A 23,247-nucleotide genomic window follows, 5' to 3' on the forward strand; every position below is an offset into this window, starting at 1 on the left:
ATTAAATGTCACTTGCTTAACCCAGCAGGAAGTACGGCGATGTCTAAAAATCACTAAAGTTGACAAATCCCCAGGCCCGGATGGGATACACCCGCGAGTACTGCAGGAATTAAGTAACGTCATAGATAGACCATTATTTTTAATCTTTAAAGATTCCATAATAACAGGGTCTGTACCACAGGACTGGCGTATAGCAAATGTGGTACCAATATTCAAAAAGGGGACAAAAACCGAACTTGGAAATTATAGGTCGGTAAGCTTAACCTCTACTGTGGGTAAAATCCTGGAGGGTTTCCTAAGAGATGCTATAATAGAGTATCTGAAGAAGAAAAACCTCATGACCCAATATCAACATGGGTTTACGAGGGACAGTTCCTGTCAAACTAATTTGATCAGCTTTTATGAGGAGGCAAGTTCCGGACTGGACCAAGGAAATGCAGTGGATGTTGTGTATATGGACTTTTCAAAAGCTTTTGATACAGTTCCACACAGAAGGTTGATACATAAAATGAGAACAATGGGGATAGGGGAAAATCTATGTATGTGGGTTAAGAACTGGCTCAGTGATAGGAAACAAAGGGTGGTTATTAATGGAACACACTCAGACTTGGTCTCAGTTAACAGTGGGGTACCACAGGCGTCAGTATTGGGCCCGTTTCTTTTTAACATATTTATTAATGACCTTGTAGGGGGCATACAGAGTAGTATTTCAATATTTGCAGATGACACTAAACTCTATACAAGTCACTAGTGCGACCACACTTAGAATACTGTGTACAGTTCTATCTCCGGTGAATAAGAAAGACATAGCTGAACTAGAGCGGGTGCAGAGAAGAACGACCAAGGTTATTAGAGGACTGGGGGGTCTGCAATACCAAGACAGGTTATTACACTTGGGGTTATTTAGTTTGGAAAAATGAAGGCTTACGGGTGATCGTATTACTATGTACAAGTATATGAGGGGACAGTACAAAGACCTTTCTACTGATCTTTTTACTCTGAGGCCTGAGACGGGGACAAGGGGGCATCTTCTACGTCTGGAGGAAAGAAGGTTTAATCATAGTCACAGACGTGGATTCTTTACTGTAAGAGCAGTGAGACTATGGAACTCTCTGCAGCATGATGTTGTAATGAGTGATTCACTACTAAAATTTAAGAAGGGCATGGATGCCTTTCTTGAAAAGTATAATATTGCAAGTTATATATACTAGATTCCTTGATAGGGCGTTGATCCAGGGAACTAGTCTGATTGTCGTATGGAGTCAGGAAGGAATTTTTTTCCCCAATGTGGAACTTAGTGTTTGCCACATGTTTTTTTTTTGCCTTTCCTCTGGATCAACATGTTGGGCTATGGGTTGAACTAGATGGACTTAAGGCCCCGTCACACTTAGCGACGCTGCAACGATCCCGACAACGATACGGCCTGTCAGGGATCGTTGCTGCGTTGCTATGTGGTCGCTGGTGAGCTGTCAAACAGGCAGGCTCACCAACGATCAGGGGAGCAGCGACATCGTGGAAAGAATCTTTCCACGATGTCCTGCTCCTGGTTACGAGCCTGCTGAAGCAGGAGCAGGCTGGTAACCATGGTAAACATCGGGTTACTAGGGGCACACGCGCACCTAGTAACCCATTGTTTATCATGGTTACCACTCTGCTACAGTGAGCGGGAGGTTACCGCTCACTTTAGCAGGCTCGTAACCATGATAAACAACGGGTTACTAGGTGCGCGTGTGCCCCTAGTAACCCGATGTTTACCATGGTTACCAGCCTGATCGCTGCTCCCGCTGGTCACACACAGCGATGTGTGCTGACCAGCTGGAGAGCAAAGACCAAAAAATGGTCCAGGACACTTTGCAGCGATCAGCGACCTCACAGCAGGGGCCTGATCGCTGCAAAGTGTCACACATAGCGAGATCGCTGGTGAGGTCGCTGTTGCGTCACCAAAACCGTGACACAGCAGCGATCTCGCTAGCGATCTCGCTATGTGAGACGGGGGCTTTAGTCTTCCTTCAACCTTAAAAACTATGTACTATGTAAATATACATAGATAATAGTTTAGAGAGGTAAAAAATTTAGAGTGAAATAAGTGTCTAGTAGTCTTATGTTTACAACAACAGTGACACTGATGGTGAGGAGCAACTGCAATGTAAAGACAATGACTGCAGCTTCATTTTATCTGTAAGAGGGTAGACAATATGGTCAACACTGAAAGAGATTGTCCGATAGAGGAAGAAAGAATAACGCATGGTTGGTTTTAAAATAAGAGACAGTTGCTTACTCACCGTCAAGCGCCCACACCTGCTCCGTTCATAAGTCAAAGGGCTACTGTACCCTGTGATTGACTGCAGCAGTCAGGTGACTAGAAGGACATGTCAGAAAAACATCTAATGATGTGCTCTTCAAGTCACCTGACCGGTGCAGCCAGTCACAACCTGCAGCAGACCTCTGTGGTAAAGACTATGGTTTTAGAATAGGGTGTCATAAAAGCTCCTGTAGGCATTCTAATACCTTTGTTCATATAGTGTATGACCTCAACCAACCTTATCCTCATTTTCCATGTGCAGTGTTCTTTGGTCATATCTAGAACATAATTGAAGGACCGTTGATTACATATCTGCTTAACATAGCAACCATTAAAAAAATGTATATTTACCTTTCCCCTGTATTTTGTTCTTAGGGTGGCAAGTCATACATCGGACCCTGTGGAGGACGAGATTGCAGTGGAGGATGCCAGTGTTATCCAGAAAAAGGCAGCCGTGTAAGCTATAATATATTACTATTTTATTTGTGTTTGTTATAGTAAGTGGCAGAATTTCTGCAGATTCTTTCTAAAGTGAATCAGCCACATCTAAACATCGTTTTAGGCATATTACTTAATACTTATGTTTTGTCTAAACTATCAAATTTTCTTATGTGTAACAAAGAATGTTCTTTAGTTTCTCGTCTAAATTATGATGATCTGAAAATTTGGGGTAGCTGATGGAGACCTTGGAATATTGGGCTTTTTTATATTAGTATTCTTCTATGAATAAAACAAATTATACAGATTAGGCATTAAGGTAAATTAGCTCAATAAAACGTTACATCTAATGTTTTTGTCTAATTATAGGCAATAAAAATTACTTGACAAAACAGATCCAAAAACATTAAGTTGTAGACCTTTGTAAAATGTAACAGAACTTAACCCGCTGCTGAAGGCTCTGTGTCAGGCATTTTCGCTAAGAGTACATTTAGACTAGTCAACAACCGGAAGTTTACTACCCTGTTTAGATACTAGAAAATTGCCATGCACTCAGTTGTGTTGCAAGGTGCTGGTGGAATGGGGTATGTGACCCGGTATGTGACCCCTCGACCAAGTCATGAGAAATTCACCACACATTCTCATTTCGGGTGATGCAAGGTTTTTGTTATTCGTGAAAGTAGACATATGAAAGTTGCTATGAAATATGCGACAAAGTACGACGTTTCGACCCCTCCAGAGTCTTTATCACAATATCGTTGATTGCTGCGATTAAAGGTAACCCTGTTAGATAGAGTCGCAAATTCAATGGGATTTACAGTGGGTACTGTGCTGTCTGGGCTCCATGTGGTGCTCCCACGCCTATGTGTGCTGCTTGCTTACTACCCTGTTTAGACAGGCTGACCGCACTTCCATACACACAGAATGATCATTAAAGGGAACCTGTCACAATGGATAATTCTACTAACTTGCAGATACAGGGTTAATCTGCAGGTTAATAGCGTTACAAATGTGCCCAAGCACAGTGCTGAAAGTGCGGCAACCTGGAGAAAATGAACTTCATTCCTCCCGGGAGCCACTGGCTTTGTCATACAGGTGTGTTAGTGCGATTACAGTCACTGCGGCGGCTGTAAGCACACCCCGGCACTTGGTTTTACTCAGCAGTGTACAGTTTGCTGTCAGTCACTAACTGTGCTGTGAGCAGGGACTGTAGCTGCGCCGGCACACCTGCATGACTGAAAGCCAGCAGTTCCCCTTGAGAAATTTAGTTAATTTTCTCTCTTGTGCCACACTTTCAGTACAACGGCTGGGTAGCTTCCTAAAACTATTAACTTGCAGATTAACCCTGTACCTGCAGGTTAAAAGCATTATCTGACATGACAGGTCCCCTTTAACACCAGACCCTTTGCTCTGTGCACATTGATTGTTTTGTGTGCATAAACTGTCATTGTTTTCGGCAGCAAATGTTTTGTTTATACAGAACGATGCCGAGACCTACCATTTTAAGCAAACTTAAAAATCATTTCATCAAATGATCGTTTTGCTCTTTTGTTGGGTGATTGTCAGCCTGTTTACACCTTCTAATTTTCATGAAACAAGTGTAGGTAGGGTAAATGCACCCTACGTCAGTACTTTTCAGTCATTATGTAACTAAATAAGGCTATGTGTAGTACATTTGGTGCATGTGGTGGGAAGACTCCCATTCTTTTGGCCTCTATCAGGTTGGACTATACTATTATACATTTTTATTTTATACTACTAAACCAGAATACCAGAATCAACATCAGTACATGAATACAGCACTAAGTACCTTAGTACCGTGATCAATTGCAATGTCAGGTCAGCCCCTACCATATAGATTTGTATCGCAGGAACCTACAACTCACAATATGACCCTGAGCAATGGTAATGAGATGCTGGGAGTTTTTATTATCAGCCGTCATCTGACTATTGACAATACAGGAACCACAGTATTGATTTGATGCAGTCAGTAGCATTATTAAACATTTAAAGAATTACTTAACCTTTGGGAGATTTTTTTATATCTTTTGGCCCTTTTATACTGAGCAGGTCAGTGGGGGTTCGAGTCATGATACCCCTACCAGTGGCTCAAAAGTTTCCTTTGCTAAATAATGGCAAAACTACACTGCACTACAATAATTCACAGGTAGTGACTAATCACAAACAAATATTTGAGTGATTTTTGCTTTAGTTAACATCATTTTCAAAACGTCCAACAAACCTTGTATATAATATGTATATATAATGCCTTTAAAGCATTGGTGAGAGTGCATAAATATATAACAGAAAAGGGTAAATCTTAAAGGCTACTAAAGATTTAAGTATACTGACGAAACAGAAACATACAGCCCTGAGAGTGCATGTAACATCCAGACATTCTAGAATTATATTCTATATAGATCTAGATTATAATGAAGTATTCTAAATTGTCTGCACTCATCTGTATATTCTTGAAGACTTGTGTATAGAACAACACTGACAAAATCAGAAGGGCATGCATTGAAGTATTCCACTAATTGTCCAATTTGATCTCGGAGCATGACCCTCAGTGAACAATATATTACTTGTGCAGCCATTATTGACCAAGATGACACAAAAGTCTTAATACCTGTCCTTTCATTAATGTGAAACATTCCTAAACCCGTTATACTTTGACGACTTTACCATTTTTCCTTATTTTTAAACTAGTTGATCTATTGCTTGAGCCATCTGAAAACAGTTCCATAGTCCAAACAACTCCAATTTGTTCTACAAAATGGAGAAGGCAGTAAAATAAATGTCTCAATGTTGTGTTATAGCATCTTATGTAGTGTTGAGCGAGTATGTTCTATTAACCCTTTGGCCGAGTACGCTCGGGCCGAGCTCCGAGTATTTACAGCTGCTCGGTGATACGGTTGAATCGCTCCCCTGTGCATGATTTGCATCTGTTTGACAGCTTTATTACATGTGAGGAATGTGTAAGAAATAGACATTCCTCACATGTAATAAAACTGTCAAACAGTTGCAAATCAAGCACACGGGAGCGATTCAACCATATCACCGAGCAGCTATAAATACTCGGAGCTCGGCCGAGCATACTCGCCGAAAGGGTTACTAGAACATACTCGCTCAACACTAGTTAAGACATCTCACCCTGAGTAAGTGGTGACAATTTAAAATGTTTGGTATGTCAGATTATTTTTGGCATTGTAGCTGAATATATCAGTACAAGCTCTACAACAGCACTATCTCCAAAACTGATACATAGATGCTAGAGAAAATTAGCAACATCTACATGAATTACATTTTTCAAACTGTATATAAAAAATGTTGTCCATGTTCTTTCTTCAGGAGTGCACTGCTCCCCAGCCTTGTCAGGAGGCAATGCACTCTTGACGACTAACAGATCAGACCAACAACATGGTTGTGTTGCTGCGCCAAACTATGCATTCTCCAGTGCAGAAAGCAGAGACAGCTTTCCTTCTGTAACATCTGAGGAGTGCAGAGGCACTGAAGCTGGCCTGATCCAGTGAAGCTCTATAGCAAAGAACTTATAAGTGCTGCGCTCCTTGCCTAGGAAATTGGTCAGCGGTGGCTGGTAACCTAGGAAATGAGAGGTAAACTATAAAATAAATCTAACCATTTCTGAGAATAGAGATGGTCTTTAAGAAGAGGTAAATAGCAAGTATGTTTGATTTTACAAGCGGTTTGCAAATTTACTTATAAAAAAAAAATAATCTAAATATTATACAGTACAGTATATATACACAGTTTTTTTTATATATATATTTATATATATATATATATATATATATATATATATATATAAATTTATATGATATTTAAATGTCCAGCATTTCACAAATGAAACTTAAAGGGGTTCTCCAGTACTTTTAAAAAATATGCCAATGTGTTTTAATGATAAATAGAAGCTTCTTTCTAATTACCTCCTGGTGCTGTTTCTGCCTGTGAGCGGCGCTATCAGTGGCCGCTCACAGGCAGCACGTGACCCCCGGCTGCAGCCGGCGCTGACATCCGCTGACGTCACGACAAGTCCAGGCTGCGGCCGGGGGTCCCTCTTCCGCGTTCCACCGGTGGCTGCTGGGTTGTGGGCGGGGTTACCCCGCGCATCACACCCGGCATCCACCGCGCGCTCTCCCTCTCACCATTCATTGGGAAAGCGTGCGGTGGATGCTGGGTGTGACGCGTGGGGTAACCCAGCGCTGAGTCACACCTCACTTGACGTGAAATCAGCGGGGTGTCACGTGCTGCCTGTGAGCGGCCACTGATAGCGCCACTCACAGGCAGAAACAGCACCAGGAGGTAATTAGAAAGAAGCTTCTATTTATCATTAAAACGCATTAGCATATTTTTAAAAGTACTGGACAACCCTTTTAATCATTGAATAATAAAATCAATTCCTCATAGTTTCACCATCTCTACTTGCTATCGGTGCGTAAATACATTCTTACAGTATTTACATTAAAACTACCCCTGGTAGCAGCCGCCAGGTGAATGGGGCATTACCATGATGTAGCAGGAGGCCACATGAACCTGCAGTTTTTAAATTGACTATAAACATTCTTTCTCATATCATGAAAAAAAAGCACATGGACCACACATCCAAATATTGTACATTGATCTACTGCTGCTAATCAAAATCTTCAAAATTGAACGTGAGGTTCTTAGTTTACATTTTGATTAAAGTGTATAAGCTCAATGCTAAGTAATAGCAAACTCTTTAAATAGATCCCTACTCTATTTGGTGCAGCACAGCACGGTGACTAGAAAAGCCGCAACATCATACCCACAGGAGTGTAACCCCGATGCACAACAGCACCCATTCTGCCTGGCACAGCCCGTGGCCACACCACCTGACAGACACAGCAGCAAACCAAAAGTGTCTACTGGCTCAGACTGGCGTAAACAATGTCAAAAGCTGCAAAATTATTGACCAACTTTGAGTAGCACAAAAAAATTGTGCCATTTCAATGTGTTTTACCCCAGTTTATAAACACCTTGATGATTTGGGTCATTTGAAAACATACAAGGAAACTAATTTGTAAGATTACATCTATACAGTAACTTGAACCCCATTAAGCCCTGCACTGTGACTGTAAAGGCCCCGTCACACTTAGCGATGCTGCAACGATCCCGACAACGATACGACCTGTCAGGGATCGTTGCTGCGTCGCTATGTAATCGCTGGTGAGCTGTCAAACAGGCAGGCTCACCAACGATCAGGGGAGCAGCGATATCGTGGAAAGAATCTTTCCACGATGTCCTGCTCCTGGATACGAGCCTGCTGAAGCAGGAGCAGGCTGGTAACCATGATAAACATCGGGTTACTAGGGGCACACGCGCACCTAGTAACCCGCTGTTTATCATGGTTACCACTCTGCTACGGTGAGCGGGAGGTTACCGCTCACTTTAGCAGGCTCGTAACCATGATAAACAGCGGGTTACTAGGTGCGCGTGTGCCCCTAGTAACCCGATGTTTACCATGGTTACCAGCCTGATCACTGCTCCCGCTGGTCACACACAGCGATGTGTGCTGACCAGCGGGAGGGCAACGACCAAAAAATGGTCCAGGACATTCTGCAGCGATCAGCGACCTCACAGCAGGGGGCTGATCGCTGCAAAGTGTCACACATAGCGACATCGCTGGCGAGGTCACTGTTGCGTCACCAAAACCGTGACACAGCAGCGATCTCGCTAGCGATCTCGCTATGTGAGACGGGGGCTTAAGTCTCTAAAAACTTTCCTAGAAATGACTTTATCTGGGTGCATCAAGGTATGAGCTGGCAATTGTTGGACAAAAATCCAAGTGAGTCTTTTATTTTACCAGGACTTATATATTGCAATAGATGCCTTGATAATATTGTACATTTTAATAAGCACATTACTTCAAGGCGGTTTCTTAACCCCTGGCCTAGAAATATTTTCTTTATTTTACAGCCTTTGGCAAATTATCTGTGACTGACAGTCTTTTGTTCTTATTTTATTCCAACTGTTTCCTGAATATTCTGGCTTTTTTAAAAAAAAAATCTGCCACTTGGTTTCAGAGATATGGGCCTTTTCATTAAAGGGAATCTATCACCAGGTTTTTGCTACCTCATCTGAGAGCAGCATAATGTAGAGAGAGAGAGACACTGATTCCAGCAATGTATCACTTAGTTACTGGGAGCAGCAACTGTGATACAATCAGTGTTTCTAGATGTAGCATGTTGCATTGTATATTGACAGGAGGTTGCTAATCAGTGTTCAGGGCGGAGTTGGACCAGGCACCAGTCCAGCTGATAAAACACTCATTGTATTAAAACAACAGTAAACAGCCTAATAAGTGACACATCGCTGAAATCAGTGTCTCAGCCCCTACCTCATGCTGCCCTCAGATTACATAGCAAAAACTGCTGACGGATTCCCTTTAAGTGCTAATTTTTCTGTTCTTTACTAAGGGGTATGTCTCCCAGGATTCTTTGGGGACGTGTCTCTAGGCTGCTCTGCATTATTACTCTATGAGCCATGCTCCCTGGTAAACACCATCAAAATTAGCACTTAATAAGCCCATATGTCTGGGACCATATGGTCCCCATTAAAGGGAGACACATACAATGAAGTCTTTGGCTCCTCACAAACTCTGACTTTGTCCTGTTAGTTGAAATTTACAGTCGTTTACTTCTGATTATATACAAACATTTAAGAACTAAAAATTCCTCCTTGTCATATTATGACATTAATGAAACATCACAAGTTGAATAACATTGATGTCAAATTGTTCCTTGCTATCCCACTCACTCAACTAAGTGCACAGTAATAAGTTCTCATGAATTGCAGTACTCTGACAAGTCAGTTGTTTGCATGCTATTCAGTGTTCCCTAAGAAAAGGTTATTTCAGGGAAATGCTTACATTAAATTTGCTGTATAATGATGTGATAGTGTAAATCCTAGTGTGCTTTTTATGTATGACTTAAGAAATTGCCTGTTGTACATGTGTAGTGACTGTCTTGATGGGCTACCTACTTTTAGAATTCAGCTGGCCAGCAATCAGCTGGACGTTCTACATGAAGCTCACTGAAATGTGGGGCCATGAAATTCACAGCCACATTGAGTCCTCTGCAGAGGGAGTCACTATTTCTGGCCCTTTTGGTTTGTAGAGGTGAATTCCCAGAAGTCTTGGCCTAGGCAACTTTATGGTGTCCTAAATTACTTCTATAGAAATAGAAAACGCAAAGGGCAATTTCTTCCTGATCCCATTTCTTTTAGGATGACAGATGGCTTTGGTTTGGAGCTTGAGAAAAAGGGGTAAGAGATTAGTAGTGTAGCCCTTAGTTCCCTGCTATAGAAACGTGTATTAAGCATTGAGACATGACCACTTATAAAACAAATGAAGTTATATATGACAAATATTGTACATTTACTGCCGTTTTTAACCCTTTGCCGACTTGGCTATTTTCCCTTTTTGCATTTATGTTTTTTCCTCTCCTTCCAAGAACCATAACCAGCAACATAGCCATATGAGGGTTTGAGTTTTTTTGTGGAATGAATTGTACTTTTGAATGAAACTATTCATCTTACAATGTGATGTACTGAACAGCAGGAAAAAAATTCCAAGTCAGGAAAAATTGCAAAAAACGCGCAATTTCACGATTATTTTTTGGGGTTTTATTTAGAGCGTTCATGGTACAGTAAAAATTACCTGATAATATTATTCGCTCCATGTGTGGCTGTTAGAGGCTGATGGTGGCTGAATATCACAGCCATCATGTACTGGTAAAGATGCAGACTCAATCCCTGAGCCCGCATTAAAGTCAGGAAGACAGCATATAACATAATCGTAAGTCATATGTCAGTAAGAGGTTAAATGCATCCTCTACTTTAAGTGGAAAAATTGGAAGATGAACATTGCCATTCAGCAACTTTAAAAAATAGAAGAATAATTTTTATTTACTGATTGTATTTTTTGTATGGTTATTAAAAAGAAAACAATAGTTTTATATTTAATTGTTAATTGTTTTACAAAACGCAATTATGAATATTATTACAAGGAAGTCTAGAATATGTAAAAATGGTTGATACCTACACTGATTTTAATGCAGTTTGATAAATAAATTGATTAAAGAGGAGTAAAGTATAAAGTAAAAAACTGTTAGGTTTTTACTGTACAGTTTTATGTACTTTCTACATTTATTGATCTTTTAAAGAACCACTCCTGTTAAAATGTTATGGGCTAAACCTGTGTGAATGTACATATAGGGGGTGTAGTGTAGCGAATTGTGTGAGTATATTAATACATCTACTGTTAGAACTCTCCTGTTAGGTTTTTTTTAGTTTGCTGGTCACATGACCATGTTTGCCTATTTAATCCGGCTCCGCCCTCCTGGTCTTGCTGGACTTCATTGTATTTACTACTCTTGAGCTAGCTTGGTGCTCTGTTGCCGTTCTCTGTTAGTTTTGCTAGGTCTTCTGACCTCTATGCTTTTTGTTGTGTGTTTGTCTTTGACTGCTACTATTTCTGCTAGGAGGGGTCCAACTTATCCCAGTCCCTAGTTCTTGTAGGGATCCCTCCCTCACATCTATAGGTCTTCGTTCAGACTAGCCGAGGACTTTAGCGGGTCTGATCGCAGGATCAGGTTCCCCGTTACATCGTAGGGATCTAGTTTAGTTCTATTGTAGGGACAGTTCTCCTGTCTTTCCTTAGTCCCTGTAGCAGATCATAACAGTAAGTCCAGCCCTAAAAGAAAAAAAAAAATTTTCTCTAAGGAAAGACCTCCAGTTTTCCATCATGGTTTCGGTTCAAGATTTGGCTCAACGCTTGCAGGGACTCTCTCTGGAGGTGGCCAAGCTCCAACAACACGTGAGTAGCTGTTCTGGAGCACATTTTGTGGAACCAAAGGTACGTCTGCCTGATTTATTTTTTGGCGAACAACAAGATTTTTTTTCTTTTAAAAATGCTTGTTTATTGTATTTTCGTTTGAGACCCGGATCCTCTGGTGATGAATCACAGCGCATAGGGTTCATAATGTCACTTTTGCGCAAAGATCCTCAGGGATGGGCCTTCTCTCTCCAACCTAGTGATCCGTGCTTTAGATCAGTGGATAGTTTTTTTTTCTGCTTTGGGTTTGTTGTATGATGATCCTGATCGTGTCTCATCTGCTGAGTCTGAATTGAGACGTTTGAGGCAGGGATCAGGTAATGTGGAAAAATATTGTTCTCACTTCCGTCGGTGATCTGCCCAGGTGGGGTGGAATGATTCAGCTTTGAAAAGCTTGTTTCTTGCAGGGCTAGGTGAAAGGGTTAAGGATTTACTGATTGCTTATCCCACACCTGGAAACTTGCAGGAGGCAATGCAATTAGCTATACGGGTGGACAGGAGACTGCGTGCAAGGGTTAATGACAGCAAATCCTCTGCTATGTCAGCTCCGAGTCTTGAGAGGGTCTGTGCTGACAATGGAGAGCCGATGGAGATTGGGGCGATGGCACCCCGCTCTCAGGAAAAAGATCGCAGGCTTTCTGAAGGCTTGTGCTTCTATTGCGGAAATTCGTGTCATTTTATTAAGAACTGTGTGCTTCGTATCAAGAAAGAAAAAAAAATGGTCAGTTATGCCCTTATTGCCTGTTTAAATTCTAAGGGAGTATTCCTATCTGCCACTACTGCTGCTCAGGATGAATTAATTGAATTTCGGGTATTTGTGGATTGTGGTTCTACTCTGAATGTGATTGATGGAGGATTCTTGGAAAAACTTAGATTAGAACCTAAAACTTTGTCATCCCCTATTGCTGTGGTTTCTGTTGATGGCTCTCCCTTGAAGAGTGCTACTCATAAGGTCTGTGAATTTCCCCTCACTATTAATGGTATTCACCAAGAAAATTTGGATTTGGTGGTATTGGATAATTTGCCTTCTCCAGTAATATTGGGGTTACCCTGGTTAAAATTGCACAATCCTGTACTGGATTGGTCTACCAATGAAATTAAGTCCTGGAGCCCTAAGTGTTATGACAAGTGTTGTAACGGACGTATTGCTGCTGTGGATAAAGGGGAATTGCCTGTACCTATTCAGGATTTTTGGAGAGTTTTTTCTGAGGAGGAGTCACAAATTTTGCCTCCCCATAGAGACTATGATTGTACCATTGAATTTGTCCCTGGAGCGACTCTTCCTAAAAGTCGTTTATTTAATCTTACTATTCCTGAGAGAAAGGCTTTGGAGGAATACATACTGACAAGCTTGGCCGCCGGTCACATTAGGCCTTCCAAGTCTCCTGTGGCTGTTGGATTTTTTTTTGTAAAAAAAAAAGATGGCGGTTTACGTCCTTGTCTGGACTTTCGTGAGATTAATAAAATTACTGTACGCAATCCTTACCCACTGCCATTGATTCCTGATTTATTTAACCAGTTAGTGGGGGCCAAGTGGTTCTCTAAAATTGATCTCCGGGGGGCATACAATTTGTTGCGCATGAAGGAGGGTGATGAATGGAAGACTGCTTTTAACACTCCTGTGGGTCATTTTGAGAATCTGGTTATGCCTTTTGGTCTTACCAATGCTCCAGCATTTTTTCAGAATCTTATTAATGACATCCTTAGACCTTTAATCGGCAAAAATGTGGTTGTGTATTTGGATGACATTCTGATTTATTCGCCTGATCTGGAGTCTCATTGGCGGAGCGTACGTGAGGTATTACAGTTATTAATGGACAATTCGCTTTTTGCTAAGCTGGAGAAATGTGAGTTCGCTGTACAGAGAATTAGTTTTTTGGGCTACATTATCTCCAGTGAAGGTTTTGAGATGGACCCGGTTAAAGTTCAAGCTGTGCAGGAATGGCCTAGGCCTATTGGTTTGAAATCGATACAGAGGTTTTTGGGTTTCGCCAATTATTACAGAAAATTCATAAAAAAAATTTCTATTATTGTCAAACCGCTGACCGATCTCACCAGGAAAGGTGCTAATGCGGTTCAGTGGACTTCTGAGGCCATTGAAGCTTTTGTGTTTCTAAAGGAGAGGTTCACCTCTGCTCCCATCCTTATGCAGCCTGATGTGACTAAGCCGTTTTTGGTTGAGGTTGATGCTTCTTCGGTGGGGGTCGGTGCGGTGTTGTCTCAGGAAAACAAGGATGGAGTACATTCCTGTGCCTTTATTTCAAAAAAATTTTCTGAGACTGAACTTAATTACGATATTGGTAATCGGGAATTGCTGGCGATTAAACTCGCATTTGAACACTGGCGTCACCTATTGGAAGGTGCTGAATTTCCCATTCAGGTTTTCACTGATCATAAAAATCTGTTCTATCTTGATGCTGCCAAGCGCTTGAATGCCCGTCAGGCTAGGTGGGCACTTTTTTTCTCGCGGTTTAATTTTTCCGTTACTTACATCCCGGGTACCAAGAATGTTAAAGCGGATGCTTTGTCTCGCAGCTTTTCTCCCATGGTCGGTGTTGAGGAGGAAGAGGAGAGCATTTTACAAGAAGGTGTTGTGATTGCTGCTTTGGACTCCGTTTTGGAGGATGAGATTCTTAAAGCTCAGGAGAATGCCCCATCTAACACTCCCCATGGGAGGTTGTTTGTGCCTAGGACCTTTAGGAGAGATTTGTTTGTTGAGTGTCATGAGTCTCGGTTGGCAGGTCATCCAGGAATTTCTGAGACCAAGAGACTTGTGGGTCGCAGTTTTTGGTGGCCTGGATGGCAGAAGGAAGTCATTAAGTGGGTGCGCCAATGTACTGTGTGTGCTAGATCCAAGTCTTCGCATGCTCCTGCTGCGGGGTTGCTTTGCCCTCTGGAGGTTCCTAGTGCAACTTGGACACATCTGGCTATGGACTTTATTACTGACCTTCCCCCCTCTGAAGGTTTCACGGTCATCTGGGTGGTCGTGGACCGTTTAAGCAAGATGTGTCACTTGGTTCCCTTCATCAAACTGCCTTGCGCTAAGACACTCGCTAAGGCCTTTGTCAAGGAAATTGTCAGACTACATGGTGTTCCTACTGACATTGTTTCTGATAGGGGACCTCAGTTCGTGGCTCGTTTTTGGCGTGCCTTTTGTGACAGGTTGGGAGTTCATTTGTCGTTTTCATCTGGATATCATCCTGAGTCTAATGGCCATACAGAAAGGAAGAACCAGGATGTTGAGCAGTTCTTGCGTTGTTTTGTGGCAGACAATCAAGAGGGGTGGTCTGAGTTTCTGCCACTTGCTGAATTTGCTCTTAACAACCATACATCCTCTTCTGCTGGGTGTTCGCCTTTTTTTTGTTGTTCTGGGAGACATCCGTCTTTTGGGTCATTCTCCAAATTGGTTTCGGCTGTGCCTGAGGAGGAGAGTTTTTCCGGTGATTTGGAGAGAGTTTGGACGGATGTGCGTGGTAATCTTCAGGAGGCTAACAAAAAATCTAAGAGGTACTTTGATAGGAAACGGCAAGAGGTTTTGTTTGCTGTTGGTGACATGGTTTGGTTGTCCTCTAAGAATCTGCGATTGAGGATTCCTTCTAAAAAATTGGGTCCCAAGTTCGTAGGGCCCTTTAAGGTGCTTCAGATAGTTAACCAATCAGCTGTTAGGTTGGAGGTTCCTACGTCCTGGAAGATTAACCCGGTGTTTCATGTTTCTCTGTTGAAAAAAGCTGATGTGTCTGATGGTGACGCCTCTGCCACTGTTCCTCCGGTGGTGGAGGACGGGGAATATGAAATTTCCCGCATCCTAAATTCTAGACGGTATAGAGGGAGTTTGCAGTATCTCGTCGCTTGGAAGGGTTTCGGACCTGAGGATAACTCATGGGTGAGGGCGGATGATGTTTCTGCTTCCAGACTTGTCAGAGCATTTCACAGGAGGTTTCCTGGTAAGCCTGGGCCTAGGGGATCCGGAGGATCCTCTTAGAAGAGGGGGTACTGTTAGAACTCTCCTGTTAGGTTTTTTTTAGTTTGCTGGTCACATGACTATTTTTGCCTATTTAATCCAGCTCCGCCCTCCTGGTCTTGCTGGACTTCATTGTATTTACTACTCTTGAGCTAGCTTGGTGCTCTGTTGCCGTTCTCTGTTAGTTTTGCTAGGTCTTCTGACCTCTATGCTTTTTGTTGTGTGTTTGTCTTTGACTGCTACTATTTCTGCTAGGAGGTGTCCAACTTATCCCAGTCCCTAGTTCTTGTAGGGATCCCTCCCTCACATCTATAGGTCTTCGTTCAGACTAGCCGAGGACTTTAGCGGGTCTGATCGCAGGATCAGGTTCCCCGTTACATCGTAGGGATCTAGTTTAGTTCTATTGTAGGGACAGTTCTCTTGTCTTTCCTTAGTCCCTGTAGCAGATCATAACATCTACACTATACTACATAAATGTTAAAGGGAACCTGTCAGCAGGATGTTGTTAAGTAAACTACAGGCATTGTCATGTTGGGGCTGCTGCACTGATTAAAATGATACCTGAGGTGAAGAAATCCATCTTGTGGTTCTTGTGTAATCAGTGTTTACAGTTTTGAGCTAATGATATGCCCGTCCTCCGGGGCGGGACTGTGGGCAGGGTCTTTTCCTTGGTGCTCTAAGCCAGATCAGCAAGAAAAGATCTGCCCACAGGCCCACTCCGAAGCACAAGTATGTTCCTCATCATAGAGACAAATAATGGCAGGCCTGTGGGCAGATCTTTTCTTGCTGATCTGGCTTAGATTACCAAGGAAAGACCCTGCCTACAGTCCCGCCCCTGAGCACGAGCATATCAGTAACTTAAAACTGCAAACACTGATTACACAAGAACCACAAGATGGATTTCTTCACCTCAGGTATCATATTAATCAGTGCAGCAACCCCAACATGACACTGCCTGTTGTTTACTTAGCAAAATCCTGCTAACAGGTTCGCTTTAAGACAGGTATTACCATTTAATTACTACTTCAATTTTTTTTCGGTAATGTGAAGGAGACCCTTGAGTATGTTATGAATGTATGAGCCTTTAGGAGTAAAGGGCTTGTCACTTGTAGATTAGGCATTCTAGGATACAGAAATATTTCGGTTGAGACACTTAATCACTTCAGTGATAAAGACTTCTTTCACATGTCCTTTTAGAAGAGCACAAGAATCTATCACAGTTAGTGGAGGGTCAGAACAGAGAACGTCACAGCTTTTATAACTATGTCTTGCTGCAGTGAAGGAGCAAAACTATCTTTGACCCAGAAACCTATGCCTGCTTAAACAAAAGGCTTACCACACACGGCCTTATCAGTAACTGTCTGATGAAAATACGCTAAAAAAATCATGGTAAAACTGTTGCCAGCAGAACCAGTAATTGCTTGGAAATATCATTGTGTATTACAAAAATTGCTACAATTGGTGCAGCGGAACTTGATACAATAATTTACTTTTTATCGTGTTAAAAGTCTGCAAAAATATTTTATATTATTTTCAATTTTTATTTTCATTCGTCTTAGAAATGAGCAAACCATAAATACTGAATCTGTGTAAGAAACTTATGAGCATGAGGTTTCAGCTGGTACAGTGCTGCTTGCCAACAAAGACTGGGAGGACCGCAGTAATGTGTCTGCTGCATCGGGAGGAAAGAAGATGCTAGTGATAAGTTTGTTGTTTGCAGCATTTGCTACTTTTTTATGTTTTTTTCTGAAACTGGATAACTCCTTGAACTCTGTAGCTTCACGAATGGGAAGCAGGAGATCTGTAGAAAATCTACAATATGGCCAAAAATTAAGTATTTCTCCCAGAAAATTATTGCAGTTACACATGTTTTGTTCTACACATTTTTATTTCCTTTGTGTGTATAGGAACAACATAAAAATACAAAGTAAAAAATGACAAATTGGACATAATTTCACACAAAACCCTAAAAATGGGCCAAACAAAACTGTTGGCACCCTCAACTTAATAGTTGGTCAAATGTGCCAATACATCTCATCTTTTGCTCATCATTATTTTTTAGATAGGGTTTCTTTTAACCAGCTTTTACAGATTAAGAAACCCTATCTACAAAATAATGATGAGCAAAAGATAAAATTTATTGGCACGTTTGACCAAAGTGCCGTTGAAGTTAGAAGGATAATGGCTAAACACTGGCATATTATAAGAGAAGATAAGGACCTAAAGGATAAAATTACTGAATATCTTAACATCACATATCGAAGGAGTGCAAATCTGAGAAATTTGCTATTTCCTAGCCATTTTTCACCTATGGTTGAACCTAAGGATAACTGGTTAACTAACAAAATTACAGGATGCTATAAATGCTTTTATTTTAAAACTTGCAAGTATGTTTCCAAAATTAAACAATTTACAAATCCCAAACAACCAGGAAAATCCTTCACTATTAGAGACTTCATAAACTGCACTACGTCAGGTATCATATATGCAGCATCATGTCCCTGTTTACTACTATATGTAGGAGAAACAAACCAACAATTCAGGAGACGTGTTTTGCAACACATTGGATCTATAAGAAATAGCTACGATACCACCATATCACGCCACATGAGATTCCATCACAGTTCAGACCCTCTTGCTATACAATTCTGGGGTATTCAGAAATATATCCTCAAACAAAGGAAGGGTAATCTGGATCAACTTTTATTAAAAGAGGAAGCTAGATGGATATATCGCTTAAAAACTTTAAGTCCAGACAGTCTGAATGAGGGATTCTCATATGGATCTTTTTTTGTAGATGGGATATTAATAAATAAATATTATTGGTTATGGTTGTAATTCACTTACAGCCCAAAATAGGAAGTTTCTGTATAAAAAGGAATGTCCTTCTGACTTTGTTGCAATTGGCTGCGAAGGGGAACAGTGGAATTGGACTAGGTCTATGTGACATCACGAATGACATGTCTAAATGTGATTGGAGAATTGTGGTGAATGGGACAGGGCCTTGGGTGAATGTTACCATGGCTACAAAGAGGTAAAATACATATCTTGACAGCGTATCACAGTGCTTCTTATATGGAACTCTTCTATACTGGGATTGGGCTGATCTGTTGGCGACATGTATTGGTGTAAAGATATGTGTGGTCATATCCTGTATTTTAATATACATACTCCTATTGGTTAATGGGTACATACAGAGGTTATATATAGATGGTGTGTCTGGCTTGCATCCATTCACGCCAGTGCCCTATCCCCTGATGATGCCGCTAAAGTGGTGAAACATGTTGGGGGGACGTGTGCTATTATAACTTTGTCCTGTTCTACCACAAATGATGACACCCAATGGTGTCATGAGAACAATTATATAAGTGATCTATAAATAAAACAGGTAGATTAGGAGACTTGTGGGAGGGAGGATCATGGAGGTAGTTCAACATGCAGGCACGACATTACAGCACCGCAACTGCATGTCACAGTGTGACGTGCAGGGGAGGGGGGTACTATTATAATGAAGAGAGGAGGAGGTGATTCCTTATGGGCCTGGAGCAATCATTACCATAAAGGTATAATATGCGATTTCAAAACATCAAAACCATTAATATGAGGCATACAGGTAGGACTAGAATAACATTTCTATCACCTGTATGCCCATATTAATAGGTTATATACTCTCAGGGGGTGACAGATTCCCTTTAATTTTTAGCCAAGGTCTAATTCTGATGACTGTGACACCTGGTCCCTGTATAGACCATGATGTGTGGACTGGCTGCAGGTCTCCTGATAGGAATATATGAGGCTGTCAAATGAGTGTCAGGAGTCCTGCAGACAGTCCGTGCATCGCAGCCTTTACTCAGACCGTAATACAAGGACATCTAAATGAGGCCTAAATTAAGTTTTTAGATTATTTTTTTGAAAAATAAAGTAGCTACCATGACATTTTTTAAAAAATCCCATCATGTAGCGATGAAAAAAGAGATGAATAGATGCTCACTTCATTTTCAGATTTTCAAGGTAATTAATGCATCCCAATAGACAGCAATACAATAGTAATATTTTTATAGTGAGGTAAAAACTTTAGATGTACCGCTAACATTGTAAAATGTGTTGAAGCCGAATTATAGGGATGAAATTTTTACAGATTAAAATATGTCTGTCACCAGGTTTCACAATACTAACTGCATAAATAGTTTTTATTCTCTCGATAAGACTGGTGTATTTAGTTTAAATATCCATGTAAGAATAGTTGTATGATTCTTTTATTAAGATGAACATTTTATGAGCAGAAATACAGAATAGAACATCTCATGAGTCTAAGTATTCAGTATCCGGCCACACAGTCTGACTGACAGCTGCAGCTTGTAATGAGCAGTGTGAGATCTCAGCAGCTGGAGGGACACTGAGGCGCTGTCAAGCTGACATTTGGTCTGACGTTTATGAAGGATTATTCAGCCATTCTAACACAAATGTTTAAAGCATATAATGCATCCATATCAGTGATCTATGTATTCCTGTATGCAGTCTGTATTTGAAAATCTGGTGGAAGATCTGTTTTGATTTTAATATTTTAGGTTTATCTGACAGTCATTAAAATAAGTTTATATTTATGGTTTGGAAGAAATCCGGCAGAAAGATACAGAAGTTTGAAAACTCTGTAAAATATCATGCTTTTTTAGGTATGCCACTTCACAATATGAGATAAACCATAATGTAATTTTATTGAAATGTTTTAACAAACAATTTGTTTTTGCTGTAATCCTCTTGCTCTGTTCTGCTTGTTAATAAATGGGTGTGGAATACAGGAGATTATGAGTTACAGAACTCTGGTTCATGGTTCACATGTTTCTGGCAGAACAGTTTGCATCATCTGTATAATCTTCAGGGACACTGCGCTCTGTGCAGGCACCTGTTTCACAAGCTGGAGGTAGATCGAACTAATGGAAAACACATAAAACATTCATATCTGCAAAATTAGTCACACACAGATGTAAATGCGCATCTGCATTGTCGTGTCCCTTATGAATCAACTTATTTTGGAATCAGTGTAGCAAGGAAATAACACGTGTGTCGGAATAGGGTCCAAAAGTCTGTGACTTTTTATGAACATACTTCAATTTTGTGTCCTTATGTACTTTCGTCCAAAATTGTGCATGACAAATTACATTGTCTGTATAAGGTTATGTATACACATGCAATTTTTGTAGAATTAAAAAAAATGCTGCAAAAGCATCTTCTAGACATATATTAACCAGACGTATTCCAACACTATTTTACTGTGGGTATGTTCTTTTTTTTGTAAACTTTTTAGGGGAGGATGATAATATATACTTCTTATGTTATCTAACATGGTTTCCAGAAGTTTGTGTACTACTTGATGATTCTTAAAGGATTTGACCATTTTATCTTTAGTATACCAAATGTGTTAGGGACATGATTTTGCAGCACTTAGTAATATAGAAGCATTATATGCTCTTCTCATGTTCTTGTTGGTTGGTTCTTCTCATGTTCTTGTTAGTTTAGCCTTCCTCACTTACTGAACCGCTCTCCTCTTCTTAATTTGGCTACTGATGGAGGAGCATGTGACCAGACCTGCCCATCAACCTCCTCCAAGTAAAACACAGTTTTCCTATTAACAGAATCCTGTTTCACTATGAATCTTTCTCCATCAAGATCCAAACAAGTGGCATTTTTCTTTATCAAGCAGTAGATGATTTCGTGTGATGTTAAACTCCAGGGTAGGAAAAATATCCTAGACACCTGAATATTCCCATTATGATGTTTCACTGATGTTTTGACACACCACTCTGTATTCCTCTCCCTTTAATGCCATTAATGTCAATCTTATTGAAATAATCAGTAAGTAGGACTTTTTTCATCAATCCACGGTGAAATTGTGTAATGTCTTAGCCTTGGCCAAGTGTTTGACATTGTTTCCTTTTTTTGAGTGGTTATTAGGTGACTTGCTATTCGTCCTTTGAGATCACAGCTAGCGAGCGTTCTTTTGACAGGACTTTGGCTGATTGGCGTCTCATTCTTTGTTGTGGTTGCTCTTCTCGATTTACATAACTTTTCATATTAGTCTGCTAGTTTCTCTTTTGCCTGCTGAATCATGTTTTGGCTTCAACCATTACTTGGCCAATATGTTCTAGAACACTGTGCATCATCCCTGATTCAAGCATCATGTATCACTTGCTGGTTTCCTTGCTGCAGTTTTGATAAAATCACTGTTTATCAGCAGGAGATTATCACTAGAGGACTAGTAAACTTGCTGCAAGGTAGACAAGCATATTCATAAGCTCTGTATAACCCCGCCATTGATTTGTAGCTTTCTGTGAACAGCCTTTCAGTGGTGTGGCGGAGATATACAGAGCTCAGCATTCAGAAAACAGGGAGATCTACAGCAGATAAAACAGGGATTTTATCAAAACTGCAGCAAGCAGCCAAGTAAGTTACACATTGCTGTAATCAGGGTTTTTGCCCTTAAATCATGCTGCTCTCAGATGGGTTAGCAAAACCTGGTGACAGATTCCCTTTAATGTCATATTTTCCATTGTCACAATAATATTTTGTATAAAATCTTCTACCTAAAACCTGATGCACGACCACTTTGAAAATGGCTGTATGTTGATCACCTCAATCAATCAGATTAGATATTCCTGAATAAAGACATTAATTAGTCAGTATGACATATTGAGGTGTATTCTGGAATTAGTACACTATGGCATATTGCTAGTATATGCCTTGCCCTACTTTATCTACAGAGCTCCAATCTTTGCAATCACAAAAAGGAAGAGGATTATAGAAATACATTAAACAGTCCCTCAAAGTGATAGTTAGAGATTTAGAATTACTTTGCTAACTCTTTAGTGGATGTAACTGTACTAAATGAATGTCACAGTAATACTGTAGTAACATTGTGGATCAGAGAAAACCTGCAACGTTAATTGAGTAACACTGTAGATTTTAAATACACTGCTCAAAAAAATAAAGGGAACACTTAAACAACAGAATATAGCTCCAAGTAAATCAAACTTCTGTGAAATCAAACTGTCGACTTAGAAAGCAACACTGATTGACAATCAATTTCACATGCTGTTGTGCAAATGGAATAGACAATAGATGTAAATTATTGGCAATTATCAAGACACACTCAATAAAGGAGTGGGTCTGCAAGTGGGGACCACAGACCATGTCTCAGTACCAATGGTTTCTGGATGATGTTTTGGTCACTTTTGAATGTTGGTTGTGCTTTCACACTCGTGGTAGCATGAGACGGACTCTACAACCCACAGAAGTTACTCAGGTAGTGCAGCTCATCCAGGATGGCACATCAATGCGAGCTGTGGCAAGAAGGTTTGCTGTGTCTGTTAGTGTAGTGTCCCGAGGCTGGAGGCGCTACCAGGAGACAGGCCAGTACACCAGGAGACGTAGAAGCGCAACAACCCAGCAGCAGGACCGCTACCTCTGCCTCTGTGCAAGGAGGAACAGGAGGAGCACTGCCAGAGCCCTGCAAAATGACCTCCAGCTGGCCACAAATGTGCATGTGTCTGCACAAATGGTTAGAAACCGACTCCATGAGGGTGGTATGAGGGCCTGACGTCCACAGATGGGGGTTGTGCTCACAGCCCAACACCGTGCAGGACGCTTGGCATTTGCCACAGAACACCAGGATAG

General features: G+C 40.9%; 1 protein-coding gene across 1 annotated transcript in view; it reads left to right on the forward strand.

Annotated features, from left to right (window-relative positions):
- COL4A2 (collagen type IV alpha 2 chain) overlaps window positions 1–23,247 on the forward strand; it is a 268,138-nt gene that overhangs the window by 61,524 nt on the left and 183,367 nt on the right. The window contains exon 4 of the mRNA XM_073664347.1: window positions 2,678–2,758. Coding sequence (XP_073520448.1) covers window positions 2,678–2,758 — 81 coding nt within the window. The remainder of the gene's footprint in view (window positions 1–2,677; window positions 2,759–23,247) is intronic.

The sequence above is a fragment of the Phyllobates terribilis genome, unplaced genomic scaffold (assembly GCF_046119375.1).
Source record: "Phyllobates terribilis strain yellow unplaced genomic scaffold, ASM4611937v1 Scaffold_2__4_contigs__length_985480577, whole genome shotgun sequence".
Taxonomy (NCBI): Eukaryota; Metazoa; Chordata; class Amphibia; order Anura; family Dendrobatidae; genus Phyllobates; species Phyllobates terribilis.